At 53.3% G+C, this 27923-nt stretch overlaps 11 protein-coding genes across 11 annotated transcripts; 5 read left to right on the top strand and 6 right to left on the bottom strand.

The window, feature by feature from the left end:
- Positions 1–420: 420 nt before the first annotated feature.
- On the top strand, positions 421–1688 carry J4E86_006466 (uncharacterized protein; the record flags this gene model as incomplete). Its single annotated transcript, XM_051446994.1, has 3 exons — positions 421–851; positions 900–945; positions 999–1688. 3 exons carry the CDS (start codon positions 421–423, stop codon positions 1686–1688), a joined length of 1167 nt encoding a protein of 388 aa, XP_051301479.1.
- Positions 1689–2680: 992 nt separating this feature from the next.
- On the top strand, positions 2681–3497 carry J4E86_006465 (uncharacterized protein; the record flags this gene model as incomplete). The annotated part of the gene is made up of 2 exons (XM_051446993.1): positions 2681–3426; positions 3488–3497. 2 exons carry the CDS (start codon positions 2681–2683, stop codon positions 3495–3497), a joined length of 756 nt encoding a protein of 251 aa, XP_051301478.1.
- A 192-nt stretch (positions 3498–3689) lies between these two features.
- Positions 3690–4805, bottom strand: J4E86_006464 (uncharacterized protein; the record flags this gene model as incomplete). Its single annotated transcript, XM_051446992.1, has 3 exons — positions 3690–3821; positions 3886–4651; positions 4705–4805. 3 exons carry the CDS (start codon positions 4803–4805, stop codon positions 3690–3692), a joined length of 999 nt encoding a protein of 332 aa, XP_051301477.1.
- Positions 4806–6813: 2008 nt separating this feature from the next.
- On the bottom strand, positions 6814–9498 carry J4E86_006463 (uncharacterized protein; the record flags this gene model as incomplete). Its single annotated transcript, XM_051446991.1, has 1 exon — positions 6814–9498. One exon carries the CDS (start codon positions 9496–9498, stop codon positions 6814–6816), a length of 2685 nt encoding a protein of 894 aa, XP_051301476.1.
- Positions 9499–11583: 2085 nt separating this feature from the next.
- J4E86_006462 (uncharacterized protein) lies at positions 11584–12218 on the bottom strand (the record flags this gene model as incomplete). The annotated part of the gene is made up of 2 exons (XM_051446990.1): positions 11584–11722; positions 11776–12218. 2 exons carry the CDS (start codon positions 12216–12218, stop codon positions 11584–11586), a joined length of 582 nt encoding a protein of 193 aa, XP_051301475.1.
- Positions 12219–12636: 418 nt separating this feature from the next.
- Positions 12637–14388, bottom strand: J4E86_006461 (uncharacterized protein; the record flags this gene model as incomplete). The annotated part of the gene is made up of 1 exon (XM_051446989.1): positions 12637–14388. One exon carries the CDS (start codon positions 14386–14388, stop codon positions 12637–12639), a length of 1752 nt encoding a protein of 583 aa, XP_051301474.1.
- A 564-nt stretch (positions 14389–14952) lies between these two features.
- Positions 14953–16708, top strand: J4E86_006460 (uncharacterized protein; the record flags this gene model as incomplete). The annotated part of the gene is made up of 2 exons (XM_051446988.1): positions 14953–15146; positions 15199–16708. 2 exons carry the CDS (start codon positions 14953–14955, stop codon positions 16706–16708), a joined length of 1704 nt encoding a protein of 567 aa, XP_051301473.1.
- Positions 16709–17566: 858 nt separating this feature from the next.
- On the top strand, positions 17567–20182 carry J4E86_006459 (uncharacterized protein; the record flags this gene model as incomplete). Its single annotated transcript, XM_051446987.1, has 4 exons — positions 17567–17866; positions 17920–18339; positions 18387–19169; positions 19217–20182. The coding sequence occupies 4 exons, from the start codon at positions 17567–17569 to the stop codon at positions 20180–20182; spliced, it is 2469 nt and encodes an 822-aa protein (XP_051301472.1).
- A 369-nt stretch (positions 20183–20551) lies between these two features.
- Positions 20552–22972, bottom strand: J4E86_006458 (uncharacterized protein; the record flags this gene model as incomplete). Its single annotated transcript, XM_051446986.1, has 3 exons — positions 20552–22255; positions 22304–22713; positions 22762–22972. The coding sequence occupies 3 exons, from the start codon at positions 22970–22972 to the stop codon at positions 20552–20554; spliced, it is 2325 nt and encodes a 774-aa protein (XP_051301471.1).
- Positions 22973–23977: 1005 nt separating this feature from the next.
- J4E86_006457 (uncharacterized protein) lies at positions 23978–25677 on the top strand (the record flags this gene model as incomplete). The annotated part of the gene is made up of 2 exons (XM_051446985.1): positions 23978–24066; positions 24117–25677. The coding sequence occupies 2 exons, from the start codon at positions 23978–23980 to the stop codon at positions 25675–25677; spliced, it is 1650 nt and encodes a 549-aa protein (XP_051301470.1).
- A 361-nt stretch (positions 25678–26038) lies between these two features.
- On the bottom strand, positions 26039–27843 carry J4E86_006456 (uncharacterized protein; the record flags this gene model as incomplete). The annotated part of the gene is made up of 3 exons (XM_051446984.1): positions 26039–27601; positions 27648–27702; positions 27755–27843. The coding sequence occupies 3 exons, from the start codon at positions 27841–27843 to the stop codon at positions 26039–26041; spliced, it is 1707 nt and encodes a 568-aa protein (XP_051301469.1).
- Positions 27844–27923: the final 80 nt, after the last annotated feature.

The following is a 27923-nucleotide window of genomic DNA, read 5'->3' as shown; positions in this document are numbered from 1 at the left end:
GCCTACTCAATCTGTAATAGTGTGGTTGTCGAGCTTCCCCCGCCATCCGCTTTCTCCAGACGTGTGGAGTTGCCCCAGCTCGTTGACGCATCGGACGAGTGCCAACCCTTGCATAGCGCATTTGACTGTTCAAACTTGGCTCTTACGTCAACTCACTTCACACGTGTGCTTCCCACATTACCCGTCCTCGTCCTGCCACGAACCGGCCGCACGCGTCCTGCTAAGCCCCTTCTTGATCTTTGAGCCGCGTGGCGAGAGGCCTCCTTCAAATGAAATCGATGCCGCATCCGTAACGATCATTGCGCTTTCGCCTGTGCTTATCAGACGATATCCTTGTGCAACACCATAACCTGGCTCCAGACTACCTTTAAAGACCCACTTTAAGTGGGCCTGGCCACCATACGCGAAACCTAAGTAACCATGGCCGAGACTCTTTCGAGCATCATTACCATCGCATCGCTTGGGCTCGCCGTCGTCCGAGCATGCAAAGACTACATCGAAGCGGTGCGGGAAATCGACAGTTTGGTCAGCCGGCTCCTCGAAAAGATAACAGAGGTGCATGGGGTTGTACGCGTACTCAACTCGAAGTATCATCAAGCTGAGCCCGATGATTCCAGCGAGCCGTCGATTTTGGTACGTGAGAAGATCACGCTATGTCGCAATCGTCTCAGGGAGATCAAATCGAAGATAGCGAACTTAGGAGCTCAAAGTAGAAGCGCGGAGACCTTTCGTGACAAGGCCTCTGTGAAACGAAGGATGGACGCAATAGCCAAGGATATTGAGTTCGCGGTGGACGATATTCGACGATACCTGGGAGATATTGTCATTGTGACTGGAGCCTGCTCATATCTGTTCGTACAGATCTTCCTCCGACTCCTACATTTCTAACGCGATGCTAGTGAAGTCAGCTCCTACATTCGCCGCGTTTCCGAGACCGCAGTACCAGTAAGTATAGTTCTCGACATTCAGCACAAGAAATGGCACTGAAGCTTATACAGCAACCCATCATGTATAACAGCAAAGAGGATCAACCAGCTCAATATGACCTCGTCTCGCTTGATCGGTGGTTCTCGAATACGGACACTGTATCAGATCCAGTACACTTCCGTAGAGCGTCCGATCCGACATCGGCCCCGCGATTCTCCGTTTCGTCTTCCTCTTCGAGCGCTCTTTTAACACAATCAGACGACGACGAAAGCATTCTTTCCAAACCAATGTGCGGCATCTCGAGACCTAGCGAAGAGTGGAAAGTCTTCCACTCGAAAGTGGCGCAATGCAAGGACAAGCCTGCCCTCGTTGCAGAGATTCGTACACTGTTGGAGGAGCATCCAGAGCCCGCGACTCTTGCGAACATCCGTGGGGACCACCAACGCGCACCCCTCCACCTCGCAGCGCAGCGTGGCTGTGTCAATATAGCTCGTGTTCTCCTCACGCACGGCGCCGACATTAACGCCAAAGACACCGAACCCGCTTCTGTGCTAGATCACGCTGTCGCAAACAATCAAACAGACTTCATTGCACTCATACTCGAGGAGGGTGCGGACGAGTTAGGGATACTAGAAGAGAACAAGGAGCAGTTGAAATCGAAAAAAGCTGTCATTGCGCTCGGAAAGGCGCGGCAGCAAAGTCCAACGACGGAGAAGGCCCGGAAATCTAGCTGGAGGCTTGGAAGAATACGCTCAAACTGAGCAATTCGTCTCGCGGAATTGTCATCCGGACCCCAATCTGACGGTGGCAACTGTGTGGCGAAGCTGTAGCTCTGGCGGCGAACACAACAGGGCTGCAGACTTTAGCCTACTGCATGGAGCGGAGGTGGGGTTACTCACCGGTCACTAGCCCACCACCGGACGGTCTTACACAGCATTTACGACCCTGCGCCCCCGCCGCGCCGTGCCTTCGGAACATCTTCTCGTTCTCGGACATGCTCGCGTTACTAGCCGATCGGGCCGTGCCACCTGCCACGGAACACCACAGCTGCGGCCTTGTCGGGTCATCCTCGTTGCATGTTTAGGCTGTCTGCACAGAGTATGTCGTACCCACGCCATGCTGGTCAATAATATGGCCCCCTGCCGGAAACTTCTGTCTTGGGTGCTGAAACCTAGGTCCTGCGTTAGAGTCATCTCTTCCAATCAGGTCGAGGTACACGCGAAGATTACAAGACCAAGTCATTGCTCCCAAGCACTCTTTCTCTAGCCAGCGAACATAATTCCAGTCTACACGACTTCATTGGATGCTCAACTTCTTGCAAAGACTCGTAGCTGGACACGTCTCTTTTCCGCCAACGTCCATACCTCATCATCTATGAAAGAATCACGCCTCTTGTCACTTATCGGCAGCTGGACGACGTTTGCCCAGGATTGGGGCTCAGAAACTGCAAAACCTAGAAAATACCCCAGGTCTTTGGCTCAGCGCCGCATCGCAAAATCGATCTCACGATGTGCGGCCTCTCTCATCCCAAGTGGCCACATCGTAAGTTCATGTCAAATCCTAAGGCACATGGCTCACGTGGTCAGCGACAGAGTGAATACTCTATTTGGCTGTCATCGCCTATTCACGCACGTGAACACTCTAGCAAGAACTGAGTCTATCCACTTTGCTGACAATCACTGCCAATCCACCTTCGCCCATCCATACCTACCCAAACCTCAACCTCTACACGAGACGACTACATTCCAGAGTCATGAACCCCAACTTCACTATAGCCTGCGGGGCTGATAGCTATACTGTCGATCTAGTCATTACTCCCTACTCTGAATACTTTCGGCGCGCAACAGAATTTGGGAAGGAGGCTTCCGAAGGCACCATAACGCTTCATGACGATGAACCTGCTATGGTCAGTCTCATGATCGAGTTTCTTCATGAAGGCGACTACGACGCCACTTCCTGGAAGATGGATGCGCGCACAAGGGATCTGACATGGATCAGAAGTTATCGCAGCAGCCCGTACGCTAGTTGCGAAGGTTCCGATCAGCACCACCCCTACAGTGTTGATGACAGTTCGAGGATGCCCCACGGAAAAACACCACCAGCAGTCGGCGCTATGTCTTCAACCAGCTCGAAGAAGCGGAAACTTCAAACATCACAAAACGTGCAACCTGATCAGATCGTCCAAAAACGACAGCGGATACTCCAAGATATGCCAAAGGGCTCAGGCCGAGCGCTCTACCATACTCCAACACCCCGCCACATGTTGCTACACCTCCAACTCTGGGAAGTTGCAGACAAGTACCTAGTACCCGACTTACAGGCGCTATGTACGAAGAGGTTCCAGGAAGCAGCGGAATACTACCATCCTAACCCCGAGATGATTGACGCTATCCTGTGGGTTTACGAAGATCTTCCGGAGCATGCGACGGATCTGCGGGAGGCGGTGTTCATGGTCGTCGACGAGCATCCAGAGCTGCTCGATGATGATGCGGTTAGGGAGTCTGCATCCTGTCAAGGTCTACGTAGTTTTATGTCTTCACGGGAATTTGGAAGGTCGCAGCGGATCATGACTCCTCAACGGGGGGTTTGGCCTTATGTTTCTTAGGATGGTGGAGTTGTTGTTGTCATGCTATATACCAATCTCGGGATGTTGTAAGCTTTTATAGGATATGTTTTCTACACGCCCATAATGATAATCTTTTACACATTACGCACGAGATTAGACGTAATTGAAGCTGCCCACATTGTATCTGAGCACGATCTTACTCCTTTGCATTCCAGTCGACCAGCGCATCTGCGCCCAGTTTGTCTTTGATGATCCGCTCGCTCAGATCCCAGAGCGCAGCACCAAGGTTCTCATCGCTGGCTTGGGATGTCTCTTTGCCTGGTTGGCCCTGCATCACGTGTCAGTCACGAAGTCCGACGTAGAATGTTCACCAAGAGCCAAAGACAACTTACCGGGTCGTTGAAATAGAACCCGTTCATGTTCTTCTCCTCAATCTCATCCGCCGTGCAGCACCAAAGCGCACTGTACGACCCCTGCTCCACATCCCTGCCAGCAAAGAGCATAGCATTCGATAGCAGCTTGCCAGTAATACCGGGGTATGCGTCCTTCCACTGCTGCTGCATAGCCGTGTTGACAGCGCCTGGGTGTACGGAGAGAGCGTATACATTATCCCCATTAGGCTTGATGACGCGGTCACGCAGACCGTACTTCGCGAACAGAATCATGGCCAGCTTAGTGCGCCCATACAACCGCGTGGGATCCATAGAGCTATCGTTGATCTCATCCATGCTTGCAAAGTGTACATCAGACGGCGCAGTGCGATGCATCTCACTCGACTCAAAGACGACCCTCGGCGCAGGCTTCGTGCCCATCTTACCCGTCTTGCGAAGTACCGGCCACAGCTGATTGCACACGTAAAAGTGACCTAGGAAGTTCACTCCGAAGTGACGATCGATACCGTCCGCATCCTCCCCGTAAAAGTTCGTGTTTATACCTGCGGACAGAACGAGGAAGTCGAGACGGTCGAGCGAGTTACGCAGTTCGGAGAAGACTTCTTTGACTTCCTTGAGGCTGCCCATGTCGCAGTGTTTCCATTCGACCTGCGCGTCGGCCTTCTCTTTCTTGATGCTTGAGATGGCGTCGGCACCCTGCTCTTCTTTACGGTTCACCATGATGACTTTTACGCCTGCGAGGGCGAGTGCGCGGCTGACTTCATATCTTTAAGCGGGTTAGCGAAGATCTAGAAGGATAGAGAAAGAGGCTAGTCGTACCCGATTCCAAGAGCACCGCCAGTGACTACTGCGACGCGACCTTCGAGGTTTTCTGGGTGAACCTCTTTAGGGCCAATGACTTTGTGGAGGACGGACTGCATGTTGATTTCTAGTAAATGTAATCAGGTTATTGTAAAGTAGGGAGTAGAAAAATAAAGACGGTTTCTCTCGATACAAATAAATCACGTTGTGTTTGATATGCACGCTTGTCTATTACCATAAGTGACGTCTTGAGGAATTGAGATGTTGCCCAGCATATGCAGCTGTCACATTCACATGTCATGACGTCACAGTCGGATCACCATAATCGGTACGCAGCACGTTCGCGGTAACGCCTTGTGAGACGAACGAAGCTTTACCTGGGTAATCTTCTACAATCTATACATATCATACTACAAATAGATCAAATAAATACGCCAGGTGTCTAGCGCTTCTTTTACTCAAGAACTTATAACGGTACCTAGGTATGAATTAGGAAATTTGGACCTCTTGATACCAATGTGATTTATGTATTAACCGCGTACGTGGATGCTCCTCGATGGATTTAGTAGAAGACGGTGACGCCATGCTAACCAAACGCGCGGTCACCTGGGCACCCACCGCATCAGTCTCTGCACGTGCTTTTGTTTGTTTGCACCTTCCTTCCTACGTCGTTACCTCGCATTTGATTAGCTCTCACACCCTCCATTGCATCCGCAGCCTGCGTCGCGCAGCTATATGGACAAGATGGCGTCGATTAACGCTGAGCCACCTGGTGAGATATCACGAATGTAAGTGAACGAGCTCGGCCCATACTACAAGATCCACCTTGATCACTGACATGCTTAGTACCGCCCGAAATATAACGCAATCCCCGCTTCTTCGTCTTCCTGGCGAGATTCGCAACAGAATACTCGGCTATGCTGTCGGAGGATACACCGTCACCGTGACAGTCCACTGCAATCCACTATCTGTACGCTCAGGGCTCCAACTAAGGGTTCGTCTCGCCACAGCACACCAATTCAGAAACTTCCAACTTCCCAAATCTCGGAGACACTACATGTTAGGTGTCTACCAGAGCCGGGGCATCCCCACAGAAGATCTGTTCGACTTCCGAGGCGCAGCATGTAGTCTCGACGGCGTTGATCAAATCCTGACCGTTACACGCGTCTGCCGTCAACTTTACCACGAAACCGCTCTCCTCCAGTTCAAGACCAATTGTTTCCATTTCAACTCGATGGGAGCACTTAAGCTTTTCACAGAGAAGCTGGCTTCCGATCAACTTAGAGTCATTACCACTATCTCCATCGGCATACAGTACACGTACGAACACCGTTTTTACAAGCCAAGTGGACCTCAACCACACATACGTGTATTGTTCTCTGGACTCAAGAAGCTATTCATGACGGCAGGTGCGTTGGAGATAGTTTCCGGCGCGACTCCTCACGATAGGCTTGTTGCAGCCGTGGATAGACTGGCCTTCGGTGGTGATGAGGGTAAGGGCTTGTGGGTCGGTTGCTTCTGTGTACTTGACGAGACTGCTGTCTTAAAAGACGCCTTTGGCTTCACGATCGGTGCTGGCGTTGCTTCATCGTCTTGATAGGCTAGACGGAGGAACTCGGTCATCGAGTGAGATAGTGCGAGATGTATGGTCGTTCGACTCTTGCCAGAAGCTGGTTCATTGACTTGTCATTTGTGCGATGGCCAATAAAAGATAAATCAATGTTACCATTTTCACACACAAGCAGTTGATGCAAGAAGACCTAACTGTTAACCTTTCATTTTCCAACTCACCCTCCATAAGTGTAGAGAGAAGAGGTGTTGACAACCACCACCACTATGCTAACCGTATAACCAATACCCCAAGGATCAATTTTAGTAGTATACAAAGACACACCCTGCTAACCAGGATCCGAAAGAACAAGGTTCCGAAAAGGAGAACAAAACGCTGCAAGTACGATGGAAGCAATATAGTACAGGGTCCCCCTGCCTTAGAACGCCTATGCTGATATATGTGCGTGTGTGCTTCTCTTCGAATGCCCCTAGCTTCAGGTGGATATCCAGATTCCTTGCTCTTCTTGCATGATATGATGACCTAATCCAAATCATCCGTATATCAACCCCGCGTGTCTATGCTTCGATTATACTAAGCAAAGAGTCAAACACATCCTCGTCATCTTCATCTTCATCCTCTTCACCATGTGGACGCTGCGCATACACTTCCCTTTCGTCTTCCGACGGCGCATCGCTATCCTCTCCGTTATCACTGCCAAGCCCGCTGTCATCACCTGAGAAACTGGCTCCTTCTTGCGCACCCGTTTCGGCACCAAGGACTGAGCTTGAAGCGCTGTCATTGTCCTGGTCATTATCGTCATCGGTGACGCCGCGCCAGCTTTTCTCGCCGTCATCGTTATCGTGAGCGTCGTCGTCATCGTCGTCCGGTTCGGTATCACCGCCATTGTTGTAAGCGTTGAAACCAGGGCCAGCCGGGAAAGGTCCTGAGTGCGGTGTTGCGTAGGCGAAAGGCGTTGATTTACCTGCTATGGCGACGGACCGCTGGCTGGGTCTGCTCATGACGTCTGAGTTCGATCGTGGTAGTGCAGGTTGTGACGAGTAGAAGGGTGAAGGCGGTTCTCGTGATTGCCGAGGAGTTGCATTCCATATCGCTACATGTGCTTCTTCGGGTCGTGGGGAGGAAGAGTTTGTTACGCGGCGTCGCTTCAATCTCGCTGATGGTAGGCTAGGTGCACGTGAAATTGGCTGCGGGGCGGAGGATTGCTCAACGATGGAGGGATTGAAGCGACGTTTCGACTGACGAGGTGTGACGGTATCGACAACCGAAGCAGATACCGTACGGTTGCGATAGTAGAGTGGACGTTGCGGATGGTTCTCACTTAGTGGAGAGATGGGCTGGGGTTGCTTGTTCTTCAGTATCGAGTTGGGAGTGATTGAACGTCGCCAATTTCGACCAGCAGGGCGCATGGAGAGCTGGACGGACTGATTGCTCCCGAAAGACGAATGCACACTAGCAGGCGGAGCATCGTATGTCTCGACGAACTGCCAACATGCTTCTTTCGCATCTGCTTCAGGGACATGCGCTTGGCACTGTTCGTCGTTGCCTTCCATCTGCGAGTCTTGGTCGGGTTGATATCGAGGTAGTTGGCGTAGCTCTGGCCAGGACTGTTCCATTACAACGAACTCGTTGCGATCGACTTGCTGGGTGTAGGCTTCGCGGACGGTGACGTAAAGCCTTTTCTTTCCACCGGAAACTCTCATCATGACACCGGCTGAGAGAAACTGAGCATTCCAGAGCGCACTGCTGGACATCTCGGCGGGCGTAAGAAAACGTAGTCGCGACTCCTTGAGTACTTTTCGAAGTGGTATGTAGGGCGCTCGAAGACCTGGGTAGGCAGAGATCATAGGGTTTTCGTCGCTGTCGTCGTACTGCAGGTAATCGAAGACATCAGAAAATGCATGTGACAAGGCTTCTTGAATATCTTTGGCGCTGGAACCCTTGAACGTAACATCTCGGACAAAACCCCTGCTTTGGAGTCGCTTGTAGACTAGGTTGTTGCTTCCACAAGCTTTGGGAAACAACCAGTCATCCGTAGATCCCGAAGCCCAATTACTAATGTCCTGGCTACTCCACCCGTTGTCGGCCTGGCTAGGTATAGATCCTCTGACCGAGTTGCGAGCACCAGGGTAGGGGCTCGAATCGGAGTCTCGTCCGAGGAATGGCAGGCTTTTTATAGTCTTCAAGGTATGAGCTTGGGTCCACTCTTCAGAGTTCTGGGTTGTTGTCTTCGCTATGTCATGCATGGGTTCATCAGGCGAGAACCAGATGCCTTTCAAGTCCGGACCCCATGGCAGTAGGACAACCTCAACTTCCCAAGGCTGTAGCGATGTGGGTGGCGCCGCGGATTCCAGCACATCCAATCTCTCTTTAATGTTATCAAGCTCCATTTCTGTATCTTTGCGATCCATGGCCGCGAGGATAAGGGCGGAGGAAGTGCTGGAATCAACAGAGTGATTGGAGCCAAACGACGTGGTGGCGTTGTCGATGCGCCTTCGGCTAAAGGAGCTGGTGCTACTTTGCTCGTCCACAGCTTCATGCATGCGTTCATGCTCATCCATGCGATGCTCCACGTCGATTAGCCTACCCTCGTACATCTCCAAGGTGTTGTTAAGATCTTCCGGCTGAACGTAGTTGAAAGATCCATTCTCCAGCAAGTCTAGGCGGCTACCAAGTTCCTGCATGGTTTTGGCTACATTGGGTATCGAGTTCAGCAGATTATGGAGAGGGGCAAGGTAGGAGACAAGCTTCTGGAGACCTTGTGGTGGAGCCGATTGGAGGAGGGTTTGCAGCTGTTCCTGTGGCCCTGCAGTAGCGTTCTTCGGCAAGAGCTGGGTGGGAACTGTGCCATATGTCTGCCGCTCAGGTGAGCTAGTCGACTGCTGTTGGATTTCCGAGGTGATGCGCTTCATTGCGTCAATCATGTCCTTCCCGTCCTGTACAGCCCGATCAGCAGCACTCAGATCTGGAGTATTCCCAACGCTTGGAGTAGCCACCTCGGTAGCGCTCTGTACGTATTCCTCGGGGTTGTAGGTGTTGGGTATGGTATCGCCAGGCTCGTCGGGCTGGAAGTTGCGATTGAACTCCAATACCTGCTCGAGGATGCCGCGCGATGGGCTGGTGATGTTCGCTCTGCCCGGGGAGATGACGGGCTCGTTGGGTAGCTTTCGCGGGGTATGTGCGATGTTGATGTCATCGGGTATAGTGGATGTAGGCGACTGCTGACGGTTAAGCTGAGCCATGCTCTCCAAGTTCATCATCGAAAGACCAAGACCTGCCACCGTCTGGCGCGACTGATTCCCGCCATACCTAGCTTCGCTGTTAGCTACTGGGCGGCATTCATGAGATAGCAAGCACACGGAAGGAAGTCCAGGAAGGCCGCTGGTGCTGATTTGTGATGGAGTGTCCTGACTTTGTAGCAAGCGACCAAACGAGTTGGTCTCAGAGGGCTGTCGCTGGGGGCGCTGGCTAGGACTGGAGTGTTGATGCATGCGCGCATTGTATATGGCTTGACCCCCTTCAGACAGAAGGTTGTCCCCCAGCTGTCGCATCGCAGCACTCGTGTCGCATTGCGCGCTTGCCTGCAATTGGCGCGGCTCTTCACCTGTCGCATACAGTGGTGGCAGCGGGAGATTCATCGACAGCGCCTGCCTCTCTGGCGCGCGCGACGCCCTCAGATGGAAGCAGGCATGGTGCCCGCAAACACACCACGTGGAGCGCTCGCTGCTGGGCCGATGGTCGGCGCTCTCATCGTGCAGCTCGGCGCTCAGCTTGTCCCAGAACTGGTCACATCCACACTGTCCTATATGCGCGTCGCGATAGTTGCACGGTCCGTTTGGCAGCGATCGTCTCGAGGGAGTTGGTTGCGACGGCGCACCATGGCTTTGTCGCGTGACATTGGTATTTGGGTCGCCGAACCCCGCCATTGGTGTTGATGGCAGCGCATCCCGCATAGGACGCGAATAGTCTAGGAGAGAGACATGTCGCGGTTCCTGTTGAAGCTTTCATCCCGTTAGCACGTTTCCAAGGGAAATTCTGGTGGGGCCGAGGGCATACCGAAGAATGTGCGAGCAGACTGCGAAAACCAGGCGACGTCGAGGGGAGGAGCGACGGGTCTTTATAGACGGGCAGGGCGCAGCTGGGAGGACGCGACGGACGCGACAGAACTGGTGGGCACACGAGGGGAAAGAGGCCGTGGATACTTTTGGGCCGTGACTGTTTAGCACGCATGCACGCAGCCCGCAGCGGTTTAGTCACGGCTGCCTCAGACACTTCCCCGGAGTCTGGGTACGCGCGGGACAGGCCTATCGATACTAAGACGCCCACGTGATTGGCTGAGGGCACGCATTCCTCCGCCTCCCCTGCTTAGCTGACACCCGGCCGAACACCCTGGCCGTTTGCTACCCAGCCGTCGAATCCAGCGACGCTATAAACGCCATGTGCGGCCGGCGGAGGGTAAAAAGTAAACCCTCCATCATGGCCCTGATGCTTCTGAGAAAAAGCGATCTCTTTGCATCCTGCCCATCTCTACCTTATCAACTCCCATTTGTCAAGGCAACAACAACACTATACATCGCGCCTTTCTAGTCGACTAGGCATGCTCCTTATTGGCCAGCACTCACGGAGGACTGTCGCGCATGCTGCATTGCATCTGCACGTCCAACAGGCCCGACCATGGAGACTTGCGCATGGCGACAAGTTTCGACCCAGACATCAGCCTCGCCATGGACCTATCTGTACAAGGCAGAACCGTATGTGACTAGTTGTCGTCAGCGCTGCGTCTGCGCTGCATCTGACAGGGTCTCGATCGGGAAGGCGGGCGCTAGTCGAGGATATGAGTTTCAAGATTGGGAGATACAACTATCTGCCGAGCGCTCGTCCCATCTTGTGATGAGTAGGGTGCAACCACATCTTGCCCATCTCACATGCCAACGGTCGAGGCCGCGAAGCGCTTACGCACCCACCCACTATTCTCACTGTTGGGTGGGTGTCATCATGGTGTCTTCCAAGATTGGCATGCACATGTACATCTTGATCGTGTAACAGTACCATCGATTATCTTTTGGGTATAGGCTTGGATTGCACATTTCGCCTCATGCATCCACCGTTAAGAAGTAGACCTTAAGGTCCTTTGAATCAGGTAGACCACCAGCCAGATTTGGCATCTCTTCATCCACGTTTTCCTTCCAACATTTCTACCAAAGCTATCCATCCGCAGTCATTCTCCAAACTTCATCTGGCCATCCAGTCCTGCTTATCCGCCTTTCCTCGTCAAACATCCACGTCCAAGTCTACCCTCCAAATCGTCTCTCTAAAGCCCATCTCCCCTATTCCTCCCTCCCCCTCGGCACAATGCACCCCGCCGTAACCAAACTGTCCTCCTTAACCTTCAAGCAATGCACCGTATACGGCGGAAGCCTCATCGCAACCCCCAAATGCATCTTTATCTCCGTCGGCTGAAGTTCACTTCCAAAGTCAGTAAACACCTCTCTCACACCTTCCTTCCGGTCAACACATACCTCATATCCACCTTTCCCGGCTCAACATCTAACAACCCCTTCTCCACTCCCGTCAACGGCCGTCCATTAACCTCCATAACCGCCTCCCCTTCCTCAAGCAGATAGTAACACTCATCCGTCGTAAACCTCACCGCAGACTGGAACTGTGCCTGTAATAACATACGGTGTGCGAGCCAGAACCTGTTGTTTGCCATGTAATATTGCATAGCCGGGGCGTTGTTCCGCGAATTGTTGATTTCGACAATGGCTTCTGGGATACGGACGGCGGGAAGATGAGGACAGCAGATTGGAGAGAGGTCTTTGGAGGCGAACTGAGATTTGACTTGGGCTCTGGTCCATTTGGTGATCTGTGGTAAGCCGTAGGTTTCGACATCGACAGTCTCGTTTGGTTTGGTCCATGAGGACAGGAGGAGGGAGATGGGGCTTGTTGATAGGGTGGCCATTGGGCGTGTGGGATGGAGAGTGTAGATGAGGAAGTTTGTGGTAGATGGAGGTTTGTTAAATAAGTAGAAGGTGGGTGGAAAGTAGATTGGTGGGTAGGTGGGTAAAGGTAGGTGAGGTGAGAGAAGTGCTATCAGTTGCGAAGGACAAGCTTTAGCCCGCAACATCTAGGTGAGGGTGAGTCTGTGGTAAAGCGATAGCTCAACTCGGTGGAATTAGAGTGGAAGACAACGATAATAACGTCTTCAATACATGTAAGAGCTTTTAATCATGAACAGCAAGCTTGCTAGCATACATTCGTAAAACAACCGCACGAGCATTTCGACTCTACAAGAGAAGTTTGCATTGTTTTCAAGATGCCTCTCACCCTTCAACTCAGTGGTAATAGCAGTATCTGAATAAGTCAAAACACCTTCTACCCTAAGCCAGTCTCAACCCATTCTCCTCAGGCTTAAACCACTCCCTCAGCAGATCCTCCAAAATCCCACTAGCGCCCTTCTTCGCCTCCTCACTACTCTTCCCCTGGCACTCAATGTAAAGCTTAATCTTTGGTTCCGTCCCGCTGCCTCTCACTGTAAACACGGCCCCATCATCTAGCTCGCAGGTGATCATCTGGCTAGTGACATCAACCGGTAGATCGGGTTTGTGGTCCTTGCTCTTTGAGTCATAGCCCAGTGTCAGGTCTCGCCAGCGCGCGATCTTACGGGAGCCAATCGACGTTGGGTGGGGGCTGCCCAGTGCGCGGATGGCTGTGAACACCGATGTTGTTACTGATGGCGATGGCGAGACGAGGTAGGTGTTTGCGTCTTCGAAGTAGCCAAGGTATTGGTAGAGCTGTTGCAGCTTGGAGTAGGGCGTGAGGCCTTGGGTGGACCAATGCGATGCCGCGGTTAGGAAGACTGCGGCTGCGCTGATGGAGTCTTTGTCGTGTACCGTTTGGGGGATCATGTATCCCAGCGCTTCTTCAAATGCGTAAACGACATCGTAGCCCTCGCTATCGAGTTGTCGTGCTACGTTTCCAAGCCACTTGAACCCGGTCAAGGTTTCGGTAAACTTGAAGCCTTCCTTCTTCGCTAAGGCTGCGAGCATTCTGGAGCTGACAGTAGAAGCCAGCATTGCAAGCTTTTCCCGCGGTTTCGATGCGGGGTAGCGTTCGTAGAGGTAAGATCCAAGCAGCGCTCCGAGTTGGTTCCCGCTGAAGATATGCCATTTATCTCCTACCTTCTCTGCTGCCGCAAGTCGATCTGCATCGGGATCGCTGGCGAGAATCAGGCGTATCGAGGACTTCTCTGCCGTTTCGATTGCCAAGTCGAGCGCACCCTTCTCTTCAGGGTTCGGGAACTTGACTGTGGGAAAGTCGGGGTCGGGTTGTGCTTGAGCTTCCACCACGGTCATCTGCGAGGCTACGCCAAGTGTCTCTGCGCATCGCTGCATCGCGAGAAGTCCAACACCGTGCATCGGCGTGTACACAAATCTGAGCTCTGGGTCTATCTTGACCTTGACGTGCTCGGGCTGTGCGGCACATAGGACGGCCTGGTGGTACTTGTCTTGCACCAAATCCAGACTTCCTTCCACCAGAAGGGAAGACTCTATCACAGTTGTATCCCAAGTGACAGGCTTGAGATTCTCCATGATAGATTCGGCGATTCCGACGTCGTGTGGGGGGATGATCTGGCACCCGTTCGACCAGTAGACTTTGTATCCATTGTCTTTGGCCGGATTGTGACTTGCAGTAATCATGATACCAGCAGCGGCGTCGAGTTCGCGCACGCCAAAGGGAACCATGGGCGTATGGCTCGGGTCCTCATACCACCACACCTTGATGCCCTTTGCGACAAATGCAGCTGCGGTGAGCTTGGCGAACTTTTCCGAGTTGTGCCTCGCGTCCCGACCAATGACTACACCCCTTCTCTCAACGTTCTTTTCGGTTTTGAGCAGGTACGCTGCGAGTCCTTGGGAAGCTTGAATCACTGTCAGAGAGTTCATACAGGCGAAGCCGCCCTGCATGGGCCCCCTGAGTCCAGCTGTTCCGAAGGCAATACGATGTCGAAGTCGCTTTTCGAGTTCCTCGGTATCGCCATCCACCAACAACTTGTAGATCTCATCTGTCGTTGATTTGTCCTCGTCGAGCTCCAGCCACTCTTTCGCTAAATCCTTGATATCTCGGGTCATGATTGGAATCTCGAATTCTGGGGGACGCCTTGGGTGATGTGATTTGTTCTGAGAAAGGATGGAATTGAGAGTGGAAGTCAACAAATGTCACTTGGCAGAGAAAGGTCACGAAGTAGAAGGTGATGGAGTGTCGGAGTTTGCCGACAGAAAGCGCGCAATAGCAAGCTCAAGTGGGCACCTGCCGCATTTATGCTCTCCAAGACTTTGAAATTTCTCGAAGCTCACGTGTAGATTCTGGTGACTTATTACTTACATATACGGCGCTGCAGGGGCATACACACTCTCAGCTTGACATGTGAAGTCGTTGCTGGATGCGGCTCTGGGGTGGCGAGGAGCGTGGGGGCGTGCAGGGTCCTGGCGGGCAAGCTTCGGAAGTTTATCAGCTCATGATCTCCTGTTCCACTGGCTGGTTCCGGCGCAGCTCACCGCAACGCCTAGCTCCTTCTGAGACGCCGCGAAGCTATGGTCTGACTGTCTGTACATTGAAATTCGTTCGTCAATTGAGCCCGCACCTGGACACCCGTTTGTGCACGCTTCGTGTACCACACCGTACCGCACCGCAACATGGCCGCCGGAGCAGACAGGAAGTCAAGAGTCTTTAGTCGGGGAGAGATCGAGGCCCAGATCGCCAATGGTCGCTCGATTGTCATCGTAGACGGCAAAGTCTTGAAGGTGGATGCATGGCTACCCTACCACCCAGGCGGTGACAAAGCCATTGCGCACATGGTGGGACGAGATGCCACAGACGAAGTCACTCGGTATGGTCTCCCGTGTTGCCCAGGAAAGCTTAATGCTGACTTGTGTACCCAGATTTCACTCTGCGCAGACGCTCGAGCTCATGAATCGCTACCAAGTCGGCCGTATCGAAGGACGATGGACCAACTTCCTGCCGCCGATACAGGGAGGAAAGTTCCGGACACAGAAAGAGCTGGATAGACTCTCAGAGGAGGAGTACATGGAATCATGCTCCTCTTCAGAACAGGAGACTGTTAGCTCAGCCTCTTCGGCAGACAGCAGCCCGCTCTTCGAACCAGCAGATCGGCCGTCTGCTTCGGCCCGCAAACGCAACGGAGCCAATGTCACCAGGGCTTCCTCGAACTCAAGCGTCTCATCGGTCGAGCTGGATGACAGGGTCACTCCGAAGATGACAGTGCTTGACAGGCGGACTCAAGAAGAGCTGGATTTCGACAAGGCCAAATACCCGTCCCTGGACCCGGCCACTCAAGATCGGATCACTCAAAAATACCGCGACTTGCAAGTGCGCATAAAGCAAGAAGGCCTCTACGACTGCAATTACACTGCTTACGGTATCGAATGCCTACGTTATGGGTCTTTCTTGGCCGCTTTCATATTCCTGCTGACGAAGGGGTGGTACATCACCAGTGCCATACCACTTGCGTGCTTTTGGCACCAGCTCACGTTCACAGTCCATGATGCTGGACACATGGGTATTACGCACGACTTCACGACCGACTCGACTATCGCAATGTTCATCGCCTCCTACTTGGGCGGTTTAAGTGCCTGTTGGTGGAAATACAGCCACAACGTTCACCATCTCGTTACCAACCATCCCGAACACGACCCTGACATCCAATACATTCCTTTCTTCGCTATCACTCATCGGTTCATGGAGAGTCTCACTACAACTTTTTACGAATGGGCGATGGAATACGACGCATTCGCAAAGGTCATGATCCCGCTACAGCACTACACATATTACCCGATCATGATGGTAGCGCGTTTCAATCTTTACAGACTGTCCTGGATGTATTTGCTCCTTGGAAAGGGGCCCAAGAAAGGACCAGCTTGGTGGCACCGATATTTCGAGATGGTGGGCATGTCGTTCTACTGGACTTGGTTCGGCTATGGAGTCGTGTACAAGACCATACCCGACAACTGGAGCCGCTTCTGGTTCGTCTTGATTGCCCACGCCGTTACGTCGCCGCTCCACGTGCAGATCACGCTGTCTCATTTCGCTATGAGTACGGCAGATTTGGGTATCCATGAATCCTTTGCGCAGAAGATGCTTCGTACGACGATGGATGTTGACTGCCCGCAATGGTTGGATTTCTTCCATGGTGGCCTGCAGTTCCAGGCTATCCACCACCTGTATCCGAGAATCCCTCGGCACAATCTGAGGCAGACCCAAAAGTTGGTGCAGGAGTTTTGTAACGAGGTGGACATACCGTATGCGTTATACGGTTTCTTGGATGGTAACAAGCAAGTCGTTGGGCGACTGGCTGATGTAGCCAGGCAGGCTGCTATTTTCGCTGAATGCCAGAGGACCATTGCTGCGGAGGGAGATTATGGAATGCATTGAGGAATAGATCATGAACATATAGAGCAATCGAATGCATTCACACATCCACTTGGTTGGAGTTTACATGTTAAGGACGGCCGTGTCTGCCAGCATTGCTTCACCCCAAATGTCTGCCCAGGCTGCACGTAAATATTTGAGCAGCAAGCTTGCTGCAGATGCTTGCGCAGATCACTATCCGCTCGGATGAAGTTCCGATACCGAAGCCAGGGTCGGAAGGGAAGTGGAGGCTGGCAAGCATGCTGTCCGCCGTCTTCCGGCGTCTTGAGATCATGTTGAGAGGTCCTGCACTGGCACACGAACTGGTGGCATCAACATAGCCGTAGAATTCAGCTTACCGGCAAAGATACGGGTCGTACGGTTGCCATTCTCCAGCTCAGTCAGCTCAGGTACACATCACGCCATGGATGGCACATCGTGAGCATTGGCGGCAGGAACGCGTCGCTCACTAGCGTGATTCTCGACTGACCCCACCTCGGTCCATCGAACCATGACGCAACCGACAACACCTGCAAAAGGAATTTGTCGCTATGATGGTATCGCGCTGCAGTAGCATGATTCCGCTCAGAGCACCAATGGTAGAGCTCAATGGACCAGGCGAACGTCTCCGGCCGTACCGCTGGCCAACTTTCAAGCTTCCAATCGCGCATACTGACGCGCGACTGCTTAAAGGCGCTCTACCTCTACGCTCCAGCTTCGTGTGAACTTCTTCCTTCTGGATCGTTTCACACCTCCACTACTTACAATTGATCTCCGTAGCTTCCATCGTATCTGCGCTGTTTGGCTACACCACCAGACCCAGCTTTACTCAAGACCTCACTCGGAGTAGGAAAGGTCGTACCTTTCCACCAACCTGCAATCATGGATGCTATGGTAGCGAAAGCTCCAGCAGATCCCGACACCCTCGTCGAGGATGTCGAGCACCTCAGCATATCGCCATATGGACCCGCGAGGTCCTCAATCACTGAACACCCGCTCAGCGAGGATGAGGTGCGGAAGATGACCGATTACTTCCATGCTTCTCTATACATGTGCCTAGGCATGATTTATCTGAGGAGGAATCCTCTTCTACGCGACCCGCTTACTCTGGATCACCTCAAGCGACGCCTGTTGGGACATTGGGGCTCGGATGCTGGGCAGAGCTTCACATACATCCACATGGTAAGAACCATCGCACGAGTCCGGATATTGGGAGGTGCTAACAAGATGCGCAGAACCGTCTCATCAAGAAGTACGATTTGGATGCCATCTTCATCTCTGGCCCTGGCCATGGCGCACCCGCTGTTCTCTCAAACAGTTTCCTGGAAGGAGTCTACTCTGAGGTCTACCCCGACAAGAGCGAAGATGAAGAGGGCATGAGGCGCTTCTTCAAGTCGTTCTCGTTCCCTGGTGGAATTGGATCTCACGCTACACCAGAGACGCCCGGCAGCTTGCACGAGGGCGGAGAGCTTGGTTACTCCATCTCCCACGCTTTCGGCACAGTGTTCGATCACCCAGATCTCATTGCGTTGACGATGGTTGGAGACGGCGAGTCTGAGACCGGCCCGCTTGCTACGAGTTGGCACTCGACCAAGTTCTTGAACCCAATCACGGATGGTGCGGTCTTGCCTGTACTGCACTTGAACGGTTACAAGGTACGACGCTGCACTTTGCAGAAGGAATTCCTGCTGACAGGACACAGATCAACAACCCGACCGTTCTCGCTCGCGTAAGTCGCAAGGAGCTCGAAGCGCTCTTCGTCGGTTACGGATGGACACCCTACTTCGTCGAGGGAAGCGATATCCCGTCCATGCACCAAGCTATGGCTGCTACGATGGAACGATGCATCACAAAGATCCGCGAATACCAGAAGGAAGCCAGGGACTCGGGCAAGGCCTTCAGGCCGCGCTGGCCCATGATTGTGCTCCGTACACCCAAGGGATGGACAGCGCCTAGGCACGTCGATGGAGACCACTTCTTGGAGGGCTTCTGGCGCGCACATCAAGTACCCCTCACGAAAGTTCTTAAGGACAAGTCCCAGCTCAAGACCCTGGAAGAGTGGATGCGCTCATACGAGCCGGAGAAGCACTTCGACAAGGACGGCAAGCTCATTCCCGAGCTTAGGGAGTTGGCGCCAACTGGCAACAGGAGGATGAGCGCAAACCCTGTCACAAATGGCGGTCTGATCCGACACAAGCTTCACGTACCCGACTTCCGTGACTACTCTATCGAGGTCACCAAGGGAGGTGTCGCTAAGGTTGGTAGCATGGCGAACTGCGCCGCATTCCTGCGCGATATCATCAGAGATAACCAGAAAGACTTCCGTCTCTTTGGCCCCGACGAGACCGAATCCAACAAGCTGGGTAAGGTGTACGAGGCGGGCAAGAAAGTCTGGATGGGCGAGTACTTTGAGGAAGACGAGGATGGTGGCAACCTGGCCTATGCAGGACGCGTTATGGAGATGCTGTCCGAGCACACTGTAGAGGTAAGACACACACCATTGCTTGGTGCTCCAATGCTAACTTTGCTCAGGGTTGGCTAGAGGGCTACATCCTCTCTGGACGTCACGGTCTGCTCAACAGCTATGAGCCTTTTATCCACATCATCGACTCCATGGTCAACCAGCACTGCAAGTGGATCGAGAAGTGTCTCGAAGTCGAATGGAGACAGAAGATTGCTTCACTCAACATCCTGCTTACTGCCACTGTCTGGCGACAAGACCACAACGGATTCACCCATCAAGATCCAGGTTTCCTTGACGTCGTAGCGAACAAGAGCCCTGAGGTTGTCCGCATCTACCTCCCACCAGACGCCAACTGCCTGCTCTCAACAATGAACCACTGCCTCCGCAGCGAAAACTACGTCAACGTCATCGTTGCCGACAAGCAGGAGCACCTCCAGTACCTCACCATGGAGCAAGCCATAGCCCACTGCACCAAGGGCGTCGGCATCTGGGAATGGGCAAGTAACGACAAGGACCAAGAGCCCGACATCGTCATGGCCTCGTGCGGTGACGTTTCCACCCACGAGTCCCTCGCCGCAACAGCATTACTCCGCACACACCTCCCCGACCTTAAAATCCGGTTCGTAAACGTCGTCGACCTCTTCAAACTCATCGACGAGGACCAGCACCCCCACGGCCTCAAGGCGCATGAGTACAAGGCCATTTTCACTGACAACGTACCCTGCATCTTCAACTTCCATTCCTACCCTTGGTTGATCCACCGCTTGACATATGGCCGCAAGGGCCAGCAGAACTTGCTTGTCCGCGGATACCGGGAGAAGGGCAATATCGACACTCCTCTCGAGCTGGCCATCAGGAACGGTACTGATCGCTATAGCTTGGCGATTGATGCTCTTGACAATATTCCCAGCTTGGGTAACAAGGGTGCGGCGACGAGGGAGAAGCTGCTTGATGAGCAGATCAAGGCGAAGAACTATGCGTACCATGAGGGTATGGATCCTAAGGAGACGGAAGACTGGGTGTGGCCTTTCTAGATGCTCCCGCTGCAGTTGGGATTGAGTGAGTGATTGTGGGATCTTTCTTGTGGGCTGAGATTGAAAGTTACGGTCTTGTATGATAATGATAGCATGAATGATGCAGAACATCGCACGTTACGAGCAAAATTTGAGCGTGAAGCAACCGTGTAGTGATGAAGAAATAGTCTTGGTTTCCTAAGAACCGACCTATGCAGAATGCGAAATGCAAGACAGCCTAAGCTGCCAAACCCAAAACGCCTTTTCTATGCAATGTGAATAAAATCTACGCGCGCACTGAGCGCGCATCCACAACCAAAACGCCGCAAACACCATGCTTTCTAACTCTCCCCCAAAAAATTCGAACAACAATAAAGTCAAGCCGAAGCTCTAGAAATCATAAGAAGTATTAACAACGCTCAACCCCAGTCTCATATTATCTACCGTCTTGCCCCCCACACCTTTCAGCATAGCCAGCGATTCCAAATCCATTATCTCAGCATCATCCATTTCAACGAGGCAGTTCACGATGTTATCCGCTTTCTTTGCTCCGACACCTTTTAACGCTTTGATCTGGTTGACGTCGCGCGAGTTGATGATCTTGAGGAGGTGGCTGGTACGAGGGGTTTGTTGGACAGAGGCAGGGGCAGAGTGAGACGGGACATCGGCAGTGGTGGTAGTAGCAGTCAGAGTCGTGGTCGTGGTCGGGGCAGTGTCGTCGCGGAAGATGGGCAGTTTCTTAGTCGTCTTTTTCGGTTTGCGGGCGGGCTTGGATTTGCTGGTGTACTGGAAGCTGGTGTCGGAGGCGTAGGAGTCTTCGTGGTCGGAGGGGGGCGGGGGAGCGAATTCTTCGTCGTCTTCGGAGTCGTCTTTGTAAACCATCTTTGGCTTCGACTGTTTCTTTTCGATGGCTTTGAGGGGGGCCATGAGGAGGTTCGAGGGGGGCGCCGCGGCGGCGGTGTGCGAGGGTAGCTCTACGGGGGCGGAGACGTGCTTGGTGGTTTCTTCCTTCTTTGCGCGTATCCGGTCTTCGAGGGCCTTCATCTTGGATTCTAACTTTGCGTTGCCGGGGAAGAAGGGCTGGGCCAGGTGGTACATTCTAAGTGCGCTGGCATCCTCTCCGCGCATGTGATGTTGCTTCGCCATAAGCAGGAATTGCAGGCCCTGCGACTTTCCGTCTTCCTCGTGTGCATCGATACGGTGTTCCAGCTCATCCAACCGCTTTTGCAGCTCTGCAGAAAGCGCTGGCGCAGCGGTACCTGCATCTTGCAATGCCTTTTCTGCCAGCCTCTCGTCCACCTTCTGTGCAATGAGAGCCTCGATCGAAGCCTTGGTCAGAGCGGGCTCTCTGTTTGGTATCCGTGAGGTGTTATCCCCAGTTCGGAATGCCTTCGTCGGTCGCGTTGCGAAGGTGCTGCTGGGTTCAGCCGCTCGCTTAGAACCCTCAGTCCTTCGTACTCCTTGGTTCTGTGCAAGGTTAGAAACGCGAGGAGCAGCAGCAGCAGCAGCCTTGCGAGCGTCGGAGTATACGGAGAAGGCCTTGGTAGGCTTCTCTCCCTTCTTGCCCTTCTCCGGCTCCGGAATGTTGGCGTTGTGTGCGGCGGCGATGGATCGCAGCGGTTGCCGTGAGATTGTTGCTCCACCGACACTACTAGTTATCGCCAATGGTTTGACTGCTGTCCTGTACATGGGGTCGTTCTCCACCTCTGCGACCTCGATCTTCTTCGTCCGGCTGGCGAAGTTCAAGGAACTAATGGTGTCGAGGTGGTATGCGCGGGTCGGTGCAAGGTTCAGAATCATGACAGTTAAGCCCTTATTCTGACCTAGCGATAAGATTCTCGTCATCTTGGACTCGCGGTACGGGATCCGGCTGGCCTTCTTGTTCATAGCTTCAACGCATTGAGCAAGTACGAATAATGACTTGTTGATGGCCGAGCTCTCAACCAAACGCTCCTTGTTGTTTTCGGTTCGTCGGTTGTCTTCGGATCCTGCAAGATCAATGCAGGATGCTCGGCTGACGCGAACCGTGTCTTCGGTGGTTTGCGTGATCTTCACGCAGAGAACGGCATGGGATCGGGAGGAATGTGCGTTGAGCTGCAGTATCATTAGCGATGTTTACCTCTAATGCGTGTGAAGTCTCACCTTAGTAGCGGATGTTGACCTGTTCATGTTGGCTTGGTCATAAAGCTGCTCAAACTCCTTAAGCGTTGTGCATGGTTTCTCTGTAAGACCAACGACGACAGTCTTGCCTTTGTTGTCTCGGATGGGCAGGCCAGACGGGGTGCGCTTCTCCGGCGGTTCGAACAGATCGTAGACGCGATCGCAGTAGATTTCGAAGTATTCCAGGGCGACCTCGACGTGTGTGGCACCAGCCGTGTCCTTCTCGATCTTCTTGCAGCGTCGATATATCGAGCTCAACAGTCTTGGGATGACACCGCGGTCCGCCAGCGACTTCCCTCCGCGCATCGTATGCGTCTTGCCGGTGCCGGTGCAGCCATGCGCGAAAATAGATAGATCGAAGCCATTGAACAGGTGCTTCACCGTCGGCGCGACTGGTTTGGAGTCAATTCAGGTCCGAAACGCGTCCGTCGCGAACTCACTCTCGGCATCGAAAAGCTGCTGCTGCGTCGCGTCCTGCTCGTACACAGAGCTGAACTGGAAGCTGAAGGACTCGGCCTCGTTCTTCGGACTCGGTATCCGCACGACCGCCGGGGTGGTGTCGCCCTCCAATGTCTCGGCGGTGACGATGGTGTCTTTGTCGAGCTCCTGTTTCAGTAGAGGACGTATCCTCGCGACGACGCGTACGCTCATGGTGCAGACCGGCAAGGAGGATGGCGATAGGGTGAAAAGATACGAAAAACTCTACGTCTACAGAGAAAGGAATGCCAGACCTACCGTACGCGACGTCGAGACTCGAGGCTCTGGCGACATGCAAAGGGCCTGTCCTAGCGTAAATGGCGGTCTGTGTTGTCCTTCCTTGTCGAAACTCGCCTGTTGCCCCGAGCGACCCTCAACCGCCCAGACGAATGAACATCGGGCACGTGCAAACCCGCCAACACATCTCGATCCACTACAATATCGTCGATAGCTATAGCTGATGCTTGCAGGCATCTAGGTCGTCTTCTATCGTGACCTCGACCTTGGTGTTGTGGAGAAATCCCCACAGGGTTCCGGTCTCTTGCGCATCCAACAGCCGAGAGACAGCACATACTGCATGAAGACGCGGAAGCCGGCAACACTTGACAAACTTCGGATCGCGGAATCGAGCCTCCTTCCGAAGAGTTATTTCTGGCATATGGAGACCTGGAGGCTCTGCGCGGGTAGCAGACGTTCGGCCAGGCGCTTCAAGGTCGTGGGCTCGACGAGGCCATGCCGCCATCTCATTGGCCCGAGGATGAAACATGTACCCAGCGCATCAGAGCACCACAGCCACTCCTCCAGTAACCAGCGCTACTTTCCTATGGAGCTTGAGTGACACGCCCAAATTACAGGCAAATGGAGCCATGCTGGGCCAGTACTACTCTTTGTTCCATTGTATACTCAAACCGTGCTCAAGGCGGCTAATGCAGCTTCAAAACCCGATGCCAGCCCGCGTAGCAATGAGACACCGCCGTAGCCATCTGAACGTTTAGCTTGTGGTTTGCTTGAGACGAACGATTTTCGTTTCTTTCCTAGGTGTCTTTCCTTACCGTCTGTCGATCGTTTCTCTTAATCGTTCACTATCTCAGTTTCGTCCTTCAGTCCATCGCTTCCTTATTCTGCCTGCAAGCGCCGTCTTTTTCCTTCACCCACTCTTAATAATTTGTCGTCTTGACGATGGCTATCTTCTCCACAATTCTGCTGCTGGCAGCTTGCTCTACATCCATAACCGCTGGTCCAGTTCCAAAGAACCACCGAAGACAACTGTGAGGAACTCAAGCAGACACTTTGAGGAACAAGCACTGACTTCGTGTAGTATTCCTAGTTACGCCAACACTACTTCGACAATCGCATCAACATCAAGACAGCAACTTGCAGAGGCAGAGACCGCTATCATAGTGGAGCCCATCCAGCAAACCATCTTCTCTTCAATAGCACCAGCTATCACGTTCGTTCTTCCTGACGGGAAACCACTCGTGACACAAGATCCGCAGACTGTGTTTTCTACTTCCTACATCACACCATCACCTCTGCCAACCCCGGAGGAGACTTCAAGCGCAGCGGCTACATCCTCAGTCACACCAAGTCCGAAACCAACGCCCACAGAGAGCAGCGATGTGCCAGTATCGTCGGCATTATCAAGTTCGGTTGCCGCCGTGGAAAACAAGACAGCAAGCGAGACAAGTCGAAAGGCTCCTATGTTCACCTACTCGCCCATAGAAGAGACGTCCACCTCGCTTGCCACTCCAACCGTACCGGCGTCAAGTGCTGTCCTAGCATCTACCACAACTGCACCGGTGACGAGTGCGGTCCAGGCACCTACCACTGGCGGCTTGCCTGGCTTCACTCATCCCGGTGCGGCACCCTCAGGCTCGCCCTCTGTCAATACCACCACCAGTGCGATTATTACCAGCCTATCTTCTGTGATCGAGTCGGTCGTACAAGCGCCATCTTCCACCCCTCTGGCCAACTCAACTTCCCTGGCAATCCCAACCCCTGTATCGAGCGGATCGTCTACAACTATCCTCCCCTCAGAGACTGCTTCAGACACCATCGATGTAACATCGCGCATCATCGTCACGCAATACACCACTATCTACGCGACATCCCAGCCGCCTCAAACATCTACTCAAGAGTCAGCTATACCAACTGAGGCTCAAGAGTCTGCCCCACTAGCCTCTTCAACATCAGAAGTGGCTGGCACTCCCATGCCCGCTCCATCAAACGCCCCGGCTGAAGTATCCCCATCAGCATCCCTCCAGGTCCCGCCTGTAGTGATCGTAACATCGTACACTACAGTCATGCCGACAGCCACACCACAGCCAAGTGGAGCACCCGAGATACCCGTTTCTTCCGCTGTACCAGAGCCAGTCATATCAAGCTCAGTGGCCTTGTCTTCCACGCTCGCAGCTTCGTCTTCTGAAGTAGCAATGCCGACACCCACTAAACCCGCACCATCATCTTTGACATCGGAGATTCCTGCGCCTACTCCCACGCTATCGTCCTCCTCTGCACCAAGCATGCCACCTGCCCCCTCAAGTTCGGCACAACCCACATCAGCTCCCTCGTCTATGGCACCGCCTCCAGAGTCTTCAGCACAACCATCTCCATCCTCCATCGCGCCACCTCCAGCAGTCTCCGCATCCGCAACGGCATCTACATCCGACGCCGTGCCAACACCACCAGCACCAGCACCCACAGATATGCCATCATCGGGACCACCACAACCAGAACCAGTACCTTCATCAACGACATCAGAAGGCCCGCTGATCATCACGCCGATACCACCGAGTCAGATATTCACCGTGACGGTTACTGCGTCGCCGACTGGGAAGGAGACGGTTACGGAGACAGCTACTGTTACTGTGACGGCTTGAGGAGTGAGGGATGGGGATGGGAGATGTGAAAAGTTTCTTTTGTAACAAAGTGTAGTGGATGTTTGCACTGGGTTGCGTGGAAGGGGGGGGGAAGTAGTTTTAATTTGATACCCAAGATTTGAGAATTATTTTTGTGTTACATGAAACAATTGATACCTTGTAGCAGGACCGTGATCGTGAAGTCAATCTTGAGAAGACGTATGGAACGTTCGGAAGCACGAAGACACCTTGGGAACTGGCTACGATGAAGTGCAATATCCAATTTCAAGCTAGCTGGAGATCATTTGCACATAGGATGCACGACATACTCCCACAAATCTCGTCTTCACATCTTCAACACTTCGAGTAGATGAGTCTACACTTAATACCCACTCTGCTCCTTCCTGCCACCGCCCTCAGCCCCACCCTCCGCATCATCATCCCTGTTCGCCTTCGCATCGCCAGCAGCTTCCTGAATACCCTGCGCATCACCCCTCAGCTTCTCAAAGTACGCTTTAACATCTTCCGCACCAACAGCCTGACCCGATTCAGCGAACGGCTTCAAGAACGCCGAGACCTTGTCTTTGAGATGCGCATACGCCATTGCACCTTGGATAGCACGCACGCGGTCCATGTTGTTGAAGGCGGCTTCACCACGATCGAGAATACTTCCTGTACCGACGGACTGTCCGCCTTCTTCTCCGTCTTCGGAGACGGGGGGCTCGTAGGTGTCTTCCTCTTCGAGGAGTTGCGGGTGGGCTTTTAGGTGTGGGTAACAGGCGTCGCAGTGGCAGAGGTGGTCGCGGAAGTCGGGCTTGAGGAAGAGGGAGAATGGCGTTGTGAGTGCGGCTACGGGAAGAGGGGGGAGGGAAGCGTGCTTTGGGCCTTCTGGTGCTTCTGGCTTCTTGGGGGTTATGGGCAGCGTCGTTGTGTCTTCGGGGGTGCTGGAGAGTGTGCCGCTTGGATCTTCGGACTTTTGGCGCTTAGCCGGAGCTGGAGCTGTCAAGTGGGATGATGTCTGCTGCTGTTCGTCTTCGTCGGAAGCTTTGCGTTTCTTGGAGTCGCCGTTGCTGTCATCTGGGGCTGAGACGGGGGGCTTCTGGGCATGAGAAAGCGCCATGGCTTTGTCGTGGTATACTGGTGCGAGGAACCCAGTTGAGCCAGCGTACTGTTTGATCCATGGATTGGCCTCGACACACTTGTAGCAGAGGAAGTGATCGAAGTCGTCTTCTTCAGGGAAGCCTGGAGGCAGCGGGGGGTCATCTTCCTCTTCTGCCCCAGCATCTGCTGCAACATCGTTGCCATCAACCCCATTGCCATTTGTAATTGCAGCTGCGATGTCCGCTGGAAGTGATGCCGTATTCTCGTCCGCGTGACCGTTGGTCTTGGTGTTGTCTGTTGCGGGTTTGTCGGTCTCCATCGCATCTACCTTGTCATTCTTCTCTTCCACTTTAGGCTTTTCAATCATCTTGCTGTACTCCGCCCGAGTGAAGCCTACGAGGCATTCAGGGTGCCACCAGTCTTCACCACAGCCGCCCTCCTCGCAAGTCCCAAGTCCGAGACATTGGAACATGGTGCCCTTCTCTTGTTGAGGATCATAGTCCTCGCCGCAGCCACAGAATTTGTTCCTGAAGTTCTGGTTGTACTTGTTCGTCTTGGCTGGCTCTTCGCCCGTCACGTCGCCTTTACGTCCAGTTTCTGCGTTGAGACGAAGTGTGCATGGCGTCATATCCGGTATCCTGGTAGTTCCACAGTCGCATATGAAGTTGCGCTTGTTGAATAGCTCAACAAGGGTATGTTCGCCATGGCAGGAGATGGAGCATGAGTAGCAGACGCCTGCTGGAGTGTATTGCTGGGCAGACGATGCGGGCGCGGGGTTGCAGGTGAGGCATGCGTAAAGGCTCTGTCGCAGAGGGCCGAGGTCGCGTATGCAGGTATCGAATTGCTGTTTCTTGTCAGTCGAGGCGCATTCGGAGGATGTGGGTACTGACGTAGGGGAGAGCCTCGCGTGCTTCTGCCTCGAGGCTAAGTTGCTCTTTGATAAAGCTGACGGAATTGATTAAGTCTCCATACAGACAAGAGCATGGAAGACACGTACTCAGCCGCTGTTTGTGAGCTCTCCGATGCTTGCGATATGCTGCTGGTGCGCGGCTTCTCGGACATGGTCGTTGACTGGGAATCCGCCATGATTGCGATAACGCGTAACCACTTAATTCGAGATGGAAAGCAATTCGATGTAGAACACAAGATCAAAATTCGTCAGAATG

Source organism: Alternaria arbusti (assembly GCF_024043155.1).
Source record: "Alternaria arbusti strain BMP 1465 chromosome Unknown scaffold_8, whole genome shotgun sequence".
Classification (NCBI taxonomy): Eukaryota; Fungi; Ascomycota; class Dothideomycetes; order Pleosporales; family Pleosporaceae; genus Alternaria; species Alternaria arbusti.
Note: the sequence above shows the minus strand (reverse complement) of the source record. Positions and strands in the feature narration are given on the sequence as shown.